Source organism: Notechis scutatus, chromosome 3 (genome assembly GCF_049901735.1).
Source record: "Notechis scutatus isolate UNSWTSFEM ecotype Mainland chromosome 3, rNotScu1.2, whole genome shotgun sequence".
Taxonomy (NCBI): Eukaryota; Metazoa; Chordata; class Lepidosauria; order Squamata; family Elapidae; genus Notechis; species Notechis scutatus.
This window is the reverse complement of record NC_142011.1, coordinates 115,973,317-115,991,681: the sequence shown is the minus strand read 5'-3', so window position 1 is coordinate 115,991,681 and position 18,365 is coordinate 115,973,317. Positions and strand designations below refer to the sequence as shown.

The window sequence follows — 18,365 nt, the reverse complement described above, 5'->3', positions numbered from 1 at the left end:
AAGGTGCAAAAAAGTTTGTAGTTTACTTGACACTAAATCTGTCCTATAGTAAACATTAAACATAAGTAGGCTCTTCACCTGATATTATCATTATGCCCTACCAAGCTATTCTTGATCTTTGTCTTTTTTTACAGATGGAAATTAATGAATTATTTTTCTTTTGTGGATAGTTTTGTTATTTGATGAATCAATTCTCAGTGTGATTTTTGTAACAGTATTTATGTCTGCTCCATTGTTTGGAAACATTTTAAACGTTATTAATGTGCTAGACACACTAATTTTATAAGCTTTTTTATATATTGTTGGTAACTTTAGAAATAGAAAGTATAATTTTGTACAGGGGTTAAAAATGGTTTAAAATAATATATTTATAATGCAGCAATTATAACTGGTAAGTGGGTAGTCCTATTCCTGGAATGATAAAATATCACCTTGTACTAGAGCTGTCTACTACAAACTAGAATGGTGGATCCTTTTCTCCTGTTTCTGTTGCAATATCTGCAGTGTCACATTTTTTTGAGGTTGGGAGGAATCAAGAGATCTTCCTACACCAAAGTTCTTCCCAATCCTTACATTCTATAATTCAAATCTTTGAGAATGGCATTAACTTAGCATGTGTTTTGGGACTGGGACTTCGCTGTTTTGGGATTTAGCATGTTCATCAAATATTTTGGAGTCTTGCAAGAATCTATCGCTCAGTCATCAGTAAAAGCTCTCAATTTATAAACAACTTTTTTGATTTTTATGCCTGTTACGTTATCTTGTCAGATGTTGCTATTCAAACCTTCCAATTATTTGCTAATATAAATAACAGGGGAGATAGAGGACAACCTTGTCTCATATTCTTTTGAATTTCATATGTTAAATCTGTATTAATGATAATATTTGCTTGCTGTGATGATTATATTGACTTAACCGCTTGGATAAATTTCTCTCCAAAATCCATGACTTCCAAAACTTTAAACATAACGTCCCAATTTAAATTATCAAAAGCTTTCTCTGCATCCATATATGTTAGCGCTGCTTGCTTCACATTATGAAATTGTAAATATTCAATAACATTCAAAACAGTATTCATTCATTGTCTCTCAATTGTCTTTCTGGCAAAAATCCAGGTTGGCCTTAGTGAATGTGACTGTAGAAATTTCTTCAATCTTTTTGCTAGTATTGCAGTAAAAAGTTGATAGTACTTGTTTTAATATTGAAATTGGTGTAATTGGTGATTAAAATTGGTAATTTTAATCCTAAGAAAATCTTGGCCCTCCTTTGGTAATAACACAATATTAGCTTCTTCCCAAGTTTGAGGCATCTTTACATCCCTTAGTACACAATTCATTATACCTTTTAGTGGCTGTATGAGTTGCTCCTCAAAATATTTGTTATACTGGCTTGTGAGGCCATCTGGACCTGGAGCCTTACCTATTTTCATTTTTAATACCTTCTGATATTTCAAAGATGGTTACTTGAATCACGCTGATTCTTCTTGAACTCTCACTACATTTTGCTAGCATCAACCATCGCATCCTTCTTGCCTGCCTGAAGCGATTGGCTCTGGGAGGTACAAGTTGAAAGGATCTCCTCCTTTCCCTGTGGTTTGGTTCATTTTGAGTTGACAGGAGAGATGAAATTGAATCTGAAGCCTTTAGTGGATGGGGGTACCTCATAACTCTATTGTATACTCTTTTCCCTTTGGTTTAACTACATGAAGGTACTGGGTGAGATCCTCTGATGGTTAGTGGACAGATATCATCAATATATATTAAAAGCCAATTATTTAACATGACCCCAGACTGGTCAGACAGTATGGTCTGAAGGCTCTGTGGGACTGGATGGAGAGCAAGGTTTAGGCACAATCCTGATAAAACTGATTAGCTAAGAGTTTGGGCACAAACTGAAGCTACTTAATGTTTTTTTTTTTTTACAAGTTTTCACTTAACCATTCAGAATTATGATGGTGCAGAAGGAACTAATGACCCATGCCCAAAGTTACTGTTGTTATAGCACCCCCAGTCATGTGATTATGATCTGGGTGCTTGGAACCCATTCACATGTACAATTGGTTGCCAGGTGCCCCATGATCATGTCATCACTATTTGCAATTGTTCCTGCTGGCTTCTCCAGAAAATCAATGGGGAAGTCAGCAGGAAATTTTGCATGCTTCAACCACCTGCCAAGAGGACTCCCTCTCTTTTCTGGACTGGCTGAAAAAGGTCCATCCCAGATGTCAAGCAGAATGTTCAGCCCTGGAGGATTTTCAGCCCCAGAGTCGAGAAACTGGTAGTAACATATGGAATGCAAAGTGCCTCCCAGGGAGAGGCCCTGGGAGACGTGGCACAGATCTGTCACAAGCCGCATGCAAGTGTCTCTGCTTTTGGGCTGAAAATTTTGCTTGGATTCAATAAGGATTTTTTTAGCTCTCGAAACAGTGAGACACTTGTGCGGTCTTTCCTCACCAGGGTCTCTTTTCATTTAATGACTCACAAGATTGGTTAATGACTGCAACTGCAAGTGCCACAATTACCATTGTTGAACAAAAAGGTGTAATGATGTCTTGCTTAATGATTGCTTCACTTAACAACAAAGATTCCAGTCTCAATTATGGTAGTAAATAAAGAAGTAAATAAAGACCACTAGTCCTTTACCCTTTGGAACTGAAGCACAATTTGGGAATTTCTAGGACTCACTGCTCCTGCTTAAGAATCTGGTGGCAGATGCGCACCTTAGGAGAAATCCAACTTGTATGCCAATTACCTGGAGTGGGAAGTTCTTGAGATAATCACTCATCCTTGGTTATGTTGCATAAGGACTGCTGCAATCTATTACCTGTATTATCTTCATGGCATCCATGGTCTGGAATATCAAACATAGAATCATAGGGCTGGAAGGGACCTCAGAGGTCTTCTAGACCAACTCTCTAGACCAAGGAGATTTTATACTATACTGGAAAATGGCTGTCTATTTTTGAAAACCTCCAGTGATGGAGCACTCACAACTCTGCAAAACGCTATTCCAGAAAATTTCTCCTTCTAGGTTGGATCTCTGTTTAACAAGCTTCCACCCATTACTTCTTATCCTGCCCTCTGGTGCTTTGAAGAATAAGTCAATACCCTCTTCTTTGTGGCAACCCCTTAAGTACTGGAAGAGGGTTATTATGTCCTCCCAATTGACTTCAATAGGTTAATCATCCCCAACTCCCTCAACTGTTCATTGTACAATTTAGCCTTCAGACCCTTTATCATCTTTCTTGTTCTTCTCTGTACACTTTCCTTTTTTTTGTATCACGGTGATAAGAAGTGTTTGCAGTATTCAAAGTCTGTTTTCACTAGTGCATTATAAAATAGCGTTATCACTTCTCATGATCTTGATGTTATATCTCTGTTACTGCAGCCTAGGACTGCATTGGATTTTTGGCAGCCTGCTCATACTTAAGTGGTGGTCCACTAGGACATCTATATCTTTCTCACAAGTCCCAAATATACCACAGCCACAGAATATTGCTGGTCCAGTAATTTAATCACTTAATCAAAGAAAGCAATAAGGTTTGTCTGGCATAATATGCTTTTGACAAACCTATGTTGGATTCTAGTAGTCACTTCGTTCATTACTAGGTACTTACAAATCCTCTGCCTGATTATCTTTTCCAAGATTTCCCCTGGTATTGATGTCAAGATGATTAGCCTATAATTTCCTAGATCCATTCCCCCACTCCCTTTTTGTATGTTGGTATCATATCAGCTCTTTTCCAGTTTGAGGTAATTCTGGAGAATGGGATCTTGTTTGTAAATTCCTGGATAGACAGGGAGGAGTTGTGTGCCAAGAATGCAGACTGTGTTGTTCATCTGGAAGTGATTGTAGAGGAACATTTGAGATTCTTCCATGTGGAGATTGAAGTCAAAGATGTTAATGACAATGCTTCCAGGGAATAGATTCTAAGTATGGCTGAATTACTTTTTACATCTCGTAGAGTACCACAAAGTTATTTCACTGCCAGGTAGTTTTCTAGGAAAAGGCAAATGAAAGTTTTTCTGCATAAAAAAATATTTTCTAAAGTATTGTTGTTAGTCACAAAGTCATGTCTGACCCATTGCGACCCCATGGACAACATTCCTCCCAGGCCTTCCTGTCCTCTACCATGCCCCAGAGTCCATTTAAGTTCACATCAACTGCTTCAGTGACTCCATCCAGCCACCTCATTCTCTGCCATCCCATTCTTGTTTTGCTCAGTCATTCCCAGCATTAGGCTCTTCTGCAGCGAGTCCTTCCTTCTCATTAGGTGGCCAAAGTATTTGAGTTTCATCTTCAGGATCTGGCCTTCTAAAGAGCAGTCAGGGTTAATCTCCTCTAGGACTGACTGGTTTGATTGCCTTGCAGGAGTCTTCTCCAGCACCATTGTTCAAAGGCCCCCATTCTTTGGCGTTCAGCCTTTCTTATGGTCCAACTTTTATAGCCATACATTGCAACTGGAAAAACCATAGCCTTGACTATACAGTAGAACCTCTGGTCACGACTGTAATTCTTTCCATAACTTTGGTTGCAATCTGATTTGGTCGTGACCCAAACCTAATTTTGGAAATGTAGTGCTTACAAAAAAAAAAAAAAAAAAAAAGGGGAAATCAGCCACACACAAAAAAATATGTGAATTTTTTGGTCAGAACCTGATTTGGTTGTGGTCAGAAGCGTTCATGACCAGAGGTTGTACTGTACACACTTTTGTTGGCAGGTTGATGTCTCTGCTCTTTAGTTTGCTGTCTAGATTTGTACAGCTTTCCTCTACAGGAGCAAGCGTCTTTTAATTTCTTGGCTGTAGTCCACATCTGCAGTGACTCTAAAGTATAACAAGTAATAATTGCATTACATTTAAAGCCCCCTCAAGTACAATAGCCAATGTTGGCAATATAGTTTTCAACTCTCAAAATGACTTTAGTTGAAGCCATATTCTTTTTACTTCATTTCTTAGTTGCTATATATATGTGGGGGGGGAGGGGAACTTCAGGGTGTGGGATAAGTTCCTCCCAGGTGCCAGATATAACAGCGATAAGGCCTGTGGGAATCCAGGTCATCTGAATGAGAGCTTGTAACGGCTGGAGGAAGTAGCTGAGCAGCCTGCCATCTATCTGGTTGGTTAATGTGACCAGTGACACTAGGAGGGTGGGTGATATCTATTCCTTTTATTATACTGAAAATGCGGGAAATATTTAGAGTTGGTTTCACATTTGAACATACCTATATGATGTACCCAATAAAATGGATCTTTGAGAAAACCCCAGCCTCAGAATCCTGAATTGATTGGGCCAATACTCAAAACCATGACATTAAACCAAGATGACAATAGTTTCTGATAAATTCAAAAAAGTGCTTATGTGGGTGGGGGATTATGTAAGGATTATGTGGGTGGGGGAAAAAAGAGAAATTGAAAAATATCTTTAACCTTGAGGAAAGAAAACTTGATTGGAAGCGCATTTAATAGCAACCTTAAAAAAGCTGAAGAAATATGATACAGAAGAAACTTTTGACCTGTTTTCTGTGTCCCAGGATGGAGGAAATAGGACAGTGGGTTCTGACTTCATGAAAATTTTTTCCCAGGCTAATGAGGTTAATAGTTTTGCTACTGTTTTCTTCTGAGCTATAAAAAGTAAAGGTATAAATTCCTTTATGGTGGTTAGCTGTTCAACATGTCTAGGTGTGTGTGTATACAGGAAAAAATGAAAAATTCTTAGGTGGGGTTATTTAGCGACAGACTGATTAAGTTCCTTGAAATAAAATAAAAAAGAGTACATATTTGAATTTCTGTATCTCTTCCTTCTTAAAAGATTTTAAAAATTATATAAGCTAAACAGGGTTCAAATGAAATACATGGGTTAGATTAATTGTAACATGTAAGGTATTTCAGGAATAAGCCAATTGAGACATCACATGAGTTTTGAGAATTTGCCCTGCTTGTCGTTTGCCTAAAAGGTTCAAGTGCTGCATATCCAGCTAAGATTCATAAATAAAACTAGAAAAGTACTTCTGCTTTCATAGCATTGGAATACTTGAACAAGTTTCTTTGAAATTAATGTTCCAATATTATTAATGTTGCAATTTGTTTGAACTTGGTCAAAAATGTGATTCAAATAGTTTGCAGCTACCTCAATTTCCCTATCTGTCTGTTGCTCATTTATTGGGAGCAGTGGGAAAGATGACCAAGAAGTACCAAGACGTCAATATAAAATTTAAATTAATATAATATTTAACGAACAAAAGAAAGAAAACTACACAGAATATCACAGTTTCTCATTTTGAATTTGGGTCACAAGAGGTCGCTGTTTCCTAAGGAAACCCTGTAAGTGAAACTGAAAATGCAGAGCCCCTCCCTTAAAGGGACCGACATTCCTGTCAGCCAGATCCACAAGGGAAATATTGAACGACAGAGAAAGCTCAACAAGCCAAGATTCAACCTATGAATGCATTGCCAGTATGGCTGAGCTAGATGGGCTCTGCTCCTGACACCTTTAAGTCAAGATATTTGGAGAAAAAGAGAAGAGCTTGCTGGTGTTGTGTCTGCAATGCTTACCTGGCCGAAGGGGCTGCTGCAGCTGCTTCTCCTCTACACCGTCTGGAAAATGGGGAGCGGCCAGCTCCATTATTCTGTGCTGGAGGAATCCCAGCACGGCTCCTTTGTGGGCCGCATCGCTCAGGATCTGGGGTTGGAGGTGAGTGAGCTGGTGCCTCGGATGTTCCGGATGCTGTCCAAAGGAGAGGAGGACTATTTTGAGGTAAACCTGCAGAATGGGATCTTGTTTGTAAATTCCCGGATAGACAGGGAGGAGCTGTGTGCCAAGAATGCAGACTGTGTCCTTCATCTAGAGATGATTGTGGAGAAACCTCTGAGGTTCTTCCATGTGGAGGTTGAAATCAAAGACATTAATGACAATGCTCCTGTCTTTCCAGCCAGGGAACAGATCCTGAGCATGGCCGAATTTATAACAGCCTCTGGTACCCGATTTCCTTTAGAGGGAGCCTCTGATGCAGATATTGGTACTAATGCTCTATTGACTTACAAGCTCAGCCCAAACAACCATTTTGCTGTTGATTCAGAAAATGATGAAGGCGAGAGTAAATCTGTAGTACTTCTATTGAAGGTGCCACTTGACAGAGAGGGGAGCCCTGTGCATCATTTAGTATTGACAGCCACAGATGGGGGTGAACCAAAACTCACAGGAACTGTTCAGCTAGTCATCAATGTGCTGGATGTGAATGACAACCCTCCTGTCTTTAACCAATCTGTTTATAGGGTAAAGCTACTAGAAAATACAACTAGTGGGTCATTAGTCCTTACTCTGAATGCTACTGACTTAGATGAAGGAATTAATAGGGAAATCTCTTACTTTTTTAGTAATAAAGTACCTCCACATGTCATGAAGCTATTTAGTATAAATTCTGATATTGGGGAAATCAGAGTGATTGCAAAATTGGATTACGAAGAAAATAAGTTCTATGAACTTCCAATTGTAGCAGAAGATAAAGGCAGTTCTCAGTTATCAGGACACTGTAAAGTTTTCATTGAAGTGTTGGACATAAATGACAACATTCCAGAATTATCTGTGAATTCTCTCTCTGTGCCATTGCCAGAGGACTCCCCTCCAGGGACTGTGGTAGCCATCATGAGGGCTTCTGACAAGGATTCTGCCAACAGTGGACAGATAAACTGTTTCCTCTGGCCTATTGGAATACCCTTCCAACTCGAGTCCACATTCAAGAATTACTACTCCCTCATTGTTGGTGCAGTCCTAGATCGAGAGCAGGTGGCTGAATACAGGATGGTTGTGACAGTGGAAGATCAAGGCATCCCACCACTGTCTTCCAGTCTCACCCTCTTAGTGCCTATCAGCGACATAAATGACAATGCTCCGGCTTTCCCACAGCCCTCCTACACAGTCTTTGTGAAGGAGAACAATCCACCTGGTGCTCACATCTTCACAATGTCTGCCTCGGACCCAGATGTAGCTGAGAATGCCCTGATCACCTACTGGATAGATGAGAATCTCTGGCCATTGTCAAGCTACATCTCTGTACATTCGGAGAGTGGAAAGCTCTATGCTTTGCAGTCCTTGGACTATGAGGAGTTGAAACTGCTGGAGTTCCAGGTGAGAGCCAAGGATGCCGGAATGCCCTCCTTGTGTGGCAACGCGACTGTTCAAGTCTTTGTGATGGACGAGAATGACAATGCACCTGTTGTGTCAGGATCATCAGAAGAGAACCTGATTCTTCTAGTGGTCCCCGTGATGCCTGGGCATATTGTAGGCAAGATCCACGCTTTGGATGCAGATTCTGGATACAATGCATGGCTAAGCTATGAACTGCTTGAAGAAAGCCATGGTCCTTGGACTGTAGGGCAGTTTAGTGGTGAGGTGAGTACCAAATATCCTCTGGATGAGTCAGAAGGAAGCAAAATCCAGAGTGTGCTGGTTCTTGTAAAGGATCATGGGAAGCCTCAACTGTCAGCCACAGCCACCTTGAGTGTGTCACTTATGACAAGTGGTCAGACAATCAAAACAGATGTTAATCTTCAAAGGTCAAGTGAGAGCTTCATGCCCCTGGTGGACTCGATCAACATCTATCTGATCATTGCCATCTGCTCTGTTTCCAGCCTCTTCTTGCTGGCCACTCTCATCTACGTGGCCCTGCGATGCCACTGCAAGGCAAAGGAATCCATGGTTTATGGCCCTGGCATGGCCACCCTGGTGTGTGCCAGTGAAGTGGGCAGCTGGTCCTATTCCAATCGCCACAGCCACATCCTGGCAGGTGTGAGCACAGAGGCTGGTGCCAAGAGTGACCTTATGATTTTCAGTCCCAACATTCCTGTCTTTGCAGATAATGGGGAACTTATCAATGGGGTGGATGTGCCTCCAGATTCTGCTAAAGAGGTGAGTGCAGCTCTTGGAGTCCTTGTCATCCGCTCAGCATCTTATTTCTATGCTTATAATTTTGGATTAGTCTTGGGATAATATTGTTTTGGAATTGTTAGACTTAGACACCGATGGAAAATAAATTGAATTACAAATCACGGATACTTTTTTTATATGAAATATTTTTCCAATTTGAGAAGCTATAGAAAGGTGCAAAAAAGTTTGTAGTTTACTTGACACTAAATCTGTCCTATGATGACAGTAAACATAAGTAGACTCTTCACCTGATATTACCATTATCATGATTTTTGTGACAGTATTTATGTCTGCTCCATTGTTTGGAAACATTTTAAACTTTATTAATGTGCTAGACACACTAATTTTATAAGGTTTTTTATATATTGTTGGTGACTTTAGAAATAGAAAGTATAATTTTGTACAGGGGTTAAAAATGATTTAAAATAATATATTTATAATGCAGCAATTATAACTGGTAAGTGGGTAGTCCTATTCCTGGAATGATAAAATATCACCTTGTACTAGAGCTGTCTACTACAAACTAGAATGGTGGATCCTTTTCTCCTGTTTCTGTTGCAATATCTGCAGTGTCACATTTTTTGAGGTTGGAAGGAATCAAGTGATCTTCCTACACCAAAGTTCTTCCCCCCTTTTTTTTTTTTTTTTTTTCCTAGGGGCCTTTCTCCTGTTTCTGTGCAACCAGTGCCATTGAGGGGACGACCCAACAGTCTTCCTAATCCTTACATTCTATAATTCAAATCTTTGAGAATGGCATTAACTTAGCATGTGTTTTGGGACTGGGACTTCGCTTCTTTTGGGATTTAGCATGTTCATCAAATATTTTGCAGTCTTGCAAGAATCTATCGCTCAGTCATCAGGGAAAGCTCTCAATTTATAAACAACTTTTCTGATTTTTATGCCCGTTACGTTGTCGTTGTCATCTTGTCAGATTTTGCTATTCAAACCTTCCAATTATTTGCTAATATAAATAACAGGGGAGATAGAGGACAACCTTGTCTCATATTCTTTTGAATTTCATATGTTAAATCTCTATTAATGATAATATTTGCTTGCTGTGATGATTATATTGCCTTAACCGCTTGGATAAATTTCTCTCCAAAATCCATGACTTTCAAAACTTTAAACGTAATGTCCCAATTTAAATTATCAAAAGCTTTCTCTGCATCCATAAATGTTAGAGCTGCTTGCTTCACATTATGAAATTGTAAATATTCAATAACATTCAAAACAGTATTCATTCATTGTCTCTCAGTTGTTTTTCTGGCAAAAATCCAGGTTGGCCTTAGTGAATGTGACTGTAGAAATATCTTCAATCTTTTTGCTAGTATTGCAGTAAAATGTTGATAGTACTTGTTTTAATATTGAAATTGGTGTAATTGGTGATTAAAATTGGTAATTTTAATCCTAAGAAAATCTTGGCCCTCCTTTGGTAATAACACAATATTAGCTTCTTCCCAAGTTTGAGGCATCTTTACACCCCTTAGTACACAATTCATTATACCTTTTAGTGGCTGAAGGAGTTGCTCCTCAAAATATTTGTTATACTGGCTTGTGAGGCCATCTGGACCTGGAGCTTTACCTATTTTCATTTTTAATACCTTCTGATATTTCAAAGGTGGTTACTGGAATCACGCTGATTCTTCTTGAACTCTCACTACATTTTGTTAGCATCAACCATCGCATCCTTCTTGCCTGCCTGAAGGGATTGGCTCTGGGAGGTACAAGTTGAAAGGATCTCCTCCTTTCCCTGTGGTTTGGTTCATTTTTTTTTTTTAAACAAGTATTATTAATTTTTCAAAAACACACAAATCATCATTAACCATTACATGCTTAACCCTTTTTCCATTATAAATTTAACAAGTCAGATAAAACCTTATTTTATACACTATAATTCTGTTTTAAACCATTTCCATATAAACATACAAAAACCTCTTATCCAATTTCTCTTTACTTCTCTTTACTCTTATTCAATTTCATTATTATTATTTCATCTATTTCTTTCTGACTTAGTTACCATTATTCTCATTCTATATTTCTGAAAGGTTTTATTAATTCTCTCCCCCCCAAAAAAACATATACATACAACACACAAAACATAAAAAAAATCTTTTTGGAAAGTAACTTGGCCCCAGGTATCTCTCTCTTCATGGACTTCAGTTATATTCATGCTCATCTTACATGTCATTACTTATTTTATTTACCATTCTGAGTCTTCTATATTAACTTCTCCACACATTTCACTCTTCTTAATTCTATCTTAATTAATCATCTTAATTTGAATCATTATATTTGTATCTTTTGTCCATTCTTTATTATCCCTTTGTCTCGTTCCTTATAAAAAAAAAAAGAGTTTCTCCTGAAATCACTAATCAGAGTATGATGCCTTTCTATCTCCCCCCTAAATTAATCAAATTAACATTTAAAATAACACCCAATACCCAATCCGATTCTGCTTGGTACATTCTATCTAAATAGTACATCCAAAATAATTAAATACATAGTTAGACAATAGATCTAAATATTGCATCTTATAACATTCCCAAACAAATACTATAATAAGAATTTCATAATAACATCAATACCATAATCTTATTAAACTCTTTAATTAAAACTCAATATTCTAAGCCTACCCTCATATTATTAAATTTTAAAACCATTCATTGTTAAACATTTCAACATTTTAATCTCTTATCAACTCTTAAACCATTTAAGTTTTCTATTTCTAATACAATGCTACAATATCATCTTATGTACCTTGCAAAATCTTTTTTTAAAAAAAATTATACTTTACCCTTTATCCCTAAAAAAGATTCCTTTTTTCCCATCTAATTTCAAAACTTTGTAGCTTTTCTCCACCTTTTCCCTTCCTTTCTTCTCCCAACAAACCTTTCTACCCCCCCTTCTTCTAGCCTCTGCCTTACTGGTTTCCCTTCTCTGTCGTGTTCCTTTTCCCTTTTGTTTACTATCATTATATTGAATTTGCACCTTATTTTTCCCTTTCTTAAGTGCTTTTTTAAATCTTAAGTCCTTTATTTCTCTTCCTTTCCCTCTTCCTTCTTTCTTGGTCGAATTCTGAGATTCATTAAAAATGGCTTCCTCTCCTTCTTCTTCTTCTGCTGTCTTCATCTGTTGTAATGTTTGTTGATAGTTAGTAAGCGCCATTTCTAAAAAAAGGAAGGCTTCTTTCAAACCATCTTTACCATTTTTTTTTGCTTGCTCATATTCTTTTCTCAGTTCCTCAACAGAAAAAGCCATTATAAATCTTTTCTTTTCTTTTCCCCTTCTTTCTTCTTACAACAACCAGAATATTCCAAAAAAAAAAATAAAAAATAAAGCAGTCCCAACGTTATCAATCAGTCCAAACCTCCTGGGGTAGTATCAATCAGAAAAAAAAGAAAGTCCAAATCTGTTTCTTAAAGTCTTATTGCAATATATTTCAGTCTTCAAATCCTTAAGGCATCTCCTCCAACAAAGTCTTAGCATACAAATATTTTTTTTTTAGTCCTCTCCCTTCCCACTCATCACTTAAATCCAGTTTTTACCTAAAAAAAATAGGTTTCTTAATATCAGCTTATTAATTCCATAGGGAAGGAGAGTAAACTTTCCTTTCAGCACCACCAAACTGCCGCTTTTTTTCTCTTCTAGAAGGTATCATTCAGAAAGTCATAATTTTCAGGAATTTTGTTAAATATGTCTTAGAGTCCTGGGAACCAAGAAAAACTTTCTCTTTTCAAAAACTTTCTCCACTTCCTCCTGCGCATTCTTACCCGGCTGCCAGCTTCTTTGTGGCGGCCATTGAGGACGGCCGCTGCACCGTCTTGGGAAAAGGGGGTTCTGCCGGCCGGGGAGGGGGTCTGCAACACCCCAAACCCCTCTCCGGATCCCCCTATCTTCAGCTGCCCCTGCAGGGCAGCCTAGCTCGGACCCGTCCGGATCGGAGCACCAAAAGCGGCTAGCGCGGCAGGGATCGCGCAGCTTCGCGAATCCCTGCCGCTCGCGAAGCCGACAAACCGGAAGTCCGTGGTTTTGTTCATTTTGAGTTGACAGGAGAGATGAAATTGAATCTGAAGCCTTTAGTGGATGGGGGTACCTCATAACTCTATTGTATACTCTTTTCCCTTTGGTTTAACTACATGAAGGTACTGGGTGAGATCCTCTGATGGTTAGTGGACAGATATCATCAATATATATTAAAAGCCAATTATTTAACATGACCCCAGATTGATCAGACAGTATGGTCTGAAGGCTCTGTGGGACTGGATGGAGAGCAAGGTTTAGGCACAACCCTGATAAAGCTAATTAGCTAAGAGTTTGGGCACAAACTGAAGCTACTTAATGTTTTATTTTATTTTTTTACAAGTTTTCACTTAACCATTCAGAATTATGATGGTGCAGAAGGAACTAATGACCCATGCCCAAAGTTACTGTTGTTATAGCACCCCCAGTCATGTGATTATGATCTGGGTGCTTGGAACCCATTCACATGTACAATTGGTTGCCAAGTGCCCCATGATCATGTCATCACTATTTGCAATTGTTCCTGCTGGCTTCTCCAGAAATTCAATGGGGAAGTCAGCAGGAAAGTTTGCATGCTTCAACCACCTGCCTAGAGGACTCCCTCTCTTTTCTGGACTGGCTGAAAAAGGTCCATCCCAAATGCCAAGGAGGATTTTCAGCCCCAGTCGAGAAACTGGTAGTAACATATGGAATGCAAAGTGCCTCCCAGGGAGAGGCCCTGGGAGATGTGGCATAGATCTGTCACAAGCCGCATGCAAGTGTCTCTGCTTTTGGGCTGAAAATTTTGCTTGGATTCAATAAGGATTTTTTTAGCTCTCGAAACAGTGAGACACTTGTGCGGTCTTTCCTCACCAGGGTCTCTTTTCATTTAATGACCCACAAGATTGGTTAATGACTGCAACTGCAAGTGCCACAATTACCATTGTTGAACAAAAAGGTGTAATGATGTCTTGCTTAATGATTGCTTCACTTAACAACAAAGATTCCAGTCTCAATTATGGTAGTAAATAAAGAAGTAAATAAAGACCACTAGTCCTTTACCCTTTGGAACTGAAGCACAATTTGGGAATTTCTAGGACTCACGGCTCCTGCTTAAGAATCTGGTGGCAGATGCGCACCTTAGGAGAAATCCAACTTGTATGCCAATTACCTGGAGTGGGAAGTTCTTGAGATAATCACTCATCCTTGGTTATGTTGCATAAGGACTGCTGCAATCTATTACCTGTATTATCTTCATGGCATCCATGGTCTGGAATATCAAACATAGAATCATAGGGCTGGAAGGGACCTCAGAGGTCTTCTAGACCAACTCTCTAGACCAAGGAGATTTTATACTATACTGGAAAATGGCTGTCTATTTTTGAAAACCTCCAGTGATGGAGCACTCACAACTCTGCAAAACGCTATTCCAGAAAATTTCTCCTTCTAGGTTGGATCTCTGTTTAACAAGCTTCCACCCATTACTTCTTATCCTGCCCTCTGGTGCTTTGAAGAATAAGTCAATACCCTCTTCTTTGTGGCAACCCCCTAAGTACTGGAAGAGAGTTATTATGTCCTCCCAATTGACTTCAATAGGTTAATCATCCCCAACTCCCTCAACTGTTCATTGTACAATTTAGCCTTCAGACCCTTTATCATCTTTCTTGCTCTTCTCTGTACACTTTCCTTTTTTTTGTATCACGGTGATAAGAAGTGTTTGCAGTATTCAAAGTCTGGTTTCACTAGTGCATTATAAAATAGCGTTATCACTTCTCATGATCTTGATGTTATATCTCTGTTACTGCAGCCTAGGACTGCATTGGATTTTTGGCAGCCTGCTCATACTTAAGTGGTGGTCCACTAGGACATCTATATCTTTCTCACAAGTCCCAAATACACCACAGCCACAGAATATTGCTGGTCCAGTAATTTAATCACTTAATCAAAGAAAACAATAAGGTTTGTCTGGCATAATATGCTTTTGACAAACCTATGTTGGATTCTAGTAGTCACTTCGTTCATTACTAGGTACTTACAAATCCTCTGCCTGATTATCTTTTCCAAGATTTCCCCTGGTATTGATGTCAAGATGATTAGCCTATAATTTCCTAGATCCATTCCCCCACTCCCTTTTTGTATGTTGGTATCACATCAGCTCTTTTCCAGTTTGAGGTAATTCTGGAGAATGGGATCTTGTTTGTAAATTCCTGGATAGACAGGGAGGAGTTGTGTGCCAAGAATGCAGACTGTGTTGCTCATCTGGAAGTGATTGTAGAGGAACATTTGAGATTCTTCCATGTGGAGATTGAAGTCAAAGATGTTAATGACAATGCTTCCAGGGAATAGATTCTGAGTATGGCTGAATTACTTTTTACATCTCGTAGGGTACCACAAAGTTATTTCACTGCCAGGTAGTTTTCTAGGAAAAAGCAAATGAAAGTTTTTCTGCATAAAAATATTTTCTAAAGAATTGTTGTTAGTCACAAAGTCATGTCTGACCCATTGCGACCCCATGGACAACATTCCTCCAGGCCTTCCTGTCCTCTCCCATGCCCCAGAGTCCATTTAAGTTCACATCAACTGCTTCAGTGACTCCATCCAGCCACCTCATTCTCTGCCATCCCATTCTTGTTTTGCTCAGTCATTCCCAGCATTAGGCTCTTCTGCAGCGAGTCCTTCCTTCTCATTAGGTGGCCAAAGTATTTGAGTTTCATCTTCAGGATCTGGCCTTCTAAAGAGCAGTCAGGGTTAATCTCCTCTAGGACTGACTGGTTTGATTGCCTTGCAGGAGTCTTCTCCAGCACCATAGTTCAAAGGCCCCCATTCTTTGGCGTCCAGCCTTTCTTATGGTCCAACTTTTATAGCCATACATTGCAACTGGAAAAACCATAGCCTTGACTATACAGTAGAACCTCTGGTCACGACTGTAATTCTTTCCATAACTTTGGTTGCAATCTGATTTGGTCGTGACCCAAACCTAATTTTGGAAATTTAGTGCTTACAAAAAAAAAAAAAAAATGGCGCAAAAGGGGAAATCAGCCACAAAAATTTTTTTGATTTTTTTGGTCAGAACCTGATTTGGTTGTGGTCAGAAGCGTTCATGACCAGAGGTTGTACACACTGTACACACTTTTGTTGGCAGGTTGATGTCTCTGCTCTTTAGTTTGCTGTCTAGATTTGTACAGCTTTCCTCTACAGGAGCAAGCGTCTTTTAATTTCTTGGCTGTAGTCCACATCTGCAGTGACTCTAAAGTATAACAAGTAATAATTGCATTACATTTAAAGCCCCCTCAAGTACAATAGCCAATGTTGGCAATATAGTTTTCAACTCTCAAAATGACTTTAGTTGAAGCCATATTCTTTTTACTTCATTTCTTAGTTGCTATATATATGTGTGGGGGGGGGGGAACTTCAGGGTGTGGGATAATTTCCTTCCAGGTGCCAGATATAACAGCGATAAGGCCTGTGGGAATCCAGGTCGTCTGAATGAGAGCTTGTAACGGCTGGAGGAAGTAGCTGAGCAGCCTGCCATCTATCTGGTTGGTTAATGTGACCAGTGACACTAGGAGGGTGGGTGATATCTATTCCTTTTATTATACTGAAAATGCGGGAAATATTTAGAGTTGGTTTCACATTTGAACATACCTATATGATGTACCCAATAAAATGGATCTTTGAGAAAACCCCAGCCTCAGAATCCTGAATTGATTGGGCCAATACTCAAAACCATGACATTAAACCAAGATGACAATAGTTTCTGATAAATTCAAAAAAGTGCTTATGTGGGTGGGGGATTATGTAAAGATTATGTGGGTGGGGGGAAAAAGAGAAATTGAAAAATATCTTTAACCTTGAGGTAAGAAAACTTGATTGGAAACGCATTTAATAGCAACCTTTAAAAAGCTGAAGAAATATGATACAGAAGAAACTTTTGACCTGTTTTCTGTGTCCCAGGATGGAGGAAATAGGACAGTGGGTTCTGACTTCATGAAAAAAATTTCCCAGGCTAATGAGGTTAATAGTTTTGCTACTGTTTTCTTCTGAGCTATAAAAAGTAAAGGTATAAATTCCTTTATGATGGTAGCTGTTCAACATGTCTAGGTGTGTGTGTATACAGGAAAAAATGAAAAATTCTTAGGTGGGGTTATTTAGCGACAGACTGATTAAGTTCCTTGAAATAAAATAAAAAAGAGTACATATTTGAATTTCTGTATCTCTTCCTTCTTAAAAGATTTTAAAAATTATATAAGCTAAACAGGGGTCAAATGAAATACATGGGTTACATTAATTGTAACATGTAAGGTATTTCAGGAATAAGCCAATTGAGACATCACATGAGTTTTGAGAACTTGCCCTGCTTGTCGTTTGCCTAAAAGGTTCAAGTGCTGCATATCCAGCTAAGATTCATAAATAAAACTAGAAAAGTACTTCTGCTTTCATAGCATTGGAATACTTGAACAAGTTTCTTTGAAATTAATGTTCCAATATTATTAATGTTGCAATTTGTTTGAACTTGGTCAAAAATGTGATTCAAATAGTTTGCAGCTACCTCAATTTCTCTATCTGTCTGTTGCTCATTTATTGGGAGCAGTGGGAAAGATGACCAAGAAGTACCAAGACGTCAATATAAAATGTAAATTAATATAATATTTAACGAACAAAAGAAAGAAAACTACACAGAATATCACAGTTTCTCATTTTGAATTTGGGTCACAAGAGGTCGCTGTTTCCTAAGGAAACCCTGTAAGTGAAACTGAAAATGCAGAGCCCCTCCCTTAAAGGGACCGACATTCCTGTCAGCCAGATCCACAAGGGAAATATTGAACGACAGAGAAAGCTCAACAAGCCAAGATTCAACCTATGAATGCATTGCCAGTATGGCTGAGCTAGATGGGCTCTGCTCCTGACACCTTTAAGTCAAGATATTTGGAGAAAAAGAGAAGAGCTTGCTGGTGTTGTGTCTGCAATGCTTACCTGGCCGAAGGGGCTGCTGCAGCTGCTTCTCCTCTACACCGTCTGGAAAATGGGGAGCGGCCAGCTCCATTATTCTGTGCTGGAGGAATCCCAGCACGGCTCCTTTGTGGGCCGCATCACCCAGGATTTGGAGTTGGAGGTGAGTGAGCTGGTGCCTCGGATGTTCCGGATGCTGTCCAAAGGAGAGAAGGACTACTTTGAGGTAAACCTACAGAATGGGATCTTGTTTGTAAATTCCCGGATAGACAGGGAGGAGCTGTGTGCCAAGAATGCAGACTGTATTGTTCATCTGGAGGTGATTGTGGAGAAACCTCTGAGGTTCTTCCATGTGGAGGTTGAAATCAAAGACATTAATGACAATGCTCCTGTCTTCTCTGCCAGGGAACAGATCCTGAGCATAACAGAATTTATAACAGCCTCTGGTACCCGATTTCCTTTAGAGGGAGCCTCTGATGCAGATATTGGTAC

General features: G+C 39.1%; 1 protein-coding gene across 2 annotated transcripts in view; it reads left to right on the top strand.

The window, feature by feature from the left end:
• Positions 1-18,365, top strand: part of LOC113426383 (protocadherin alpha-5-like) — a 239,202-nt gene that overhangs the window by 34,139 nt on the left and 186,698 nt on the right. The window contains exon 1 of one of the 2 annotated variants that reach the window (XM_087961006.1): positions 6,354-8,906. The exons of the other annotated variant lie outside the window; for it this stretch is intronic. Coding sequence (XP_087817132.1) covers positions 6,546-8,906 — 2,361 coding nt within the window. The 5' untranslated portion in view covers positions 6,354-6,545. Of the gene's footprint in view, positions 1-6,353; positions 8,907-18,365 lie in introns of those variants that run through there. 2 annotated transcript variants of the gene reach the window in all.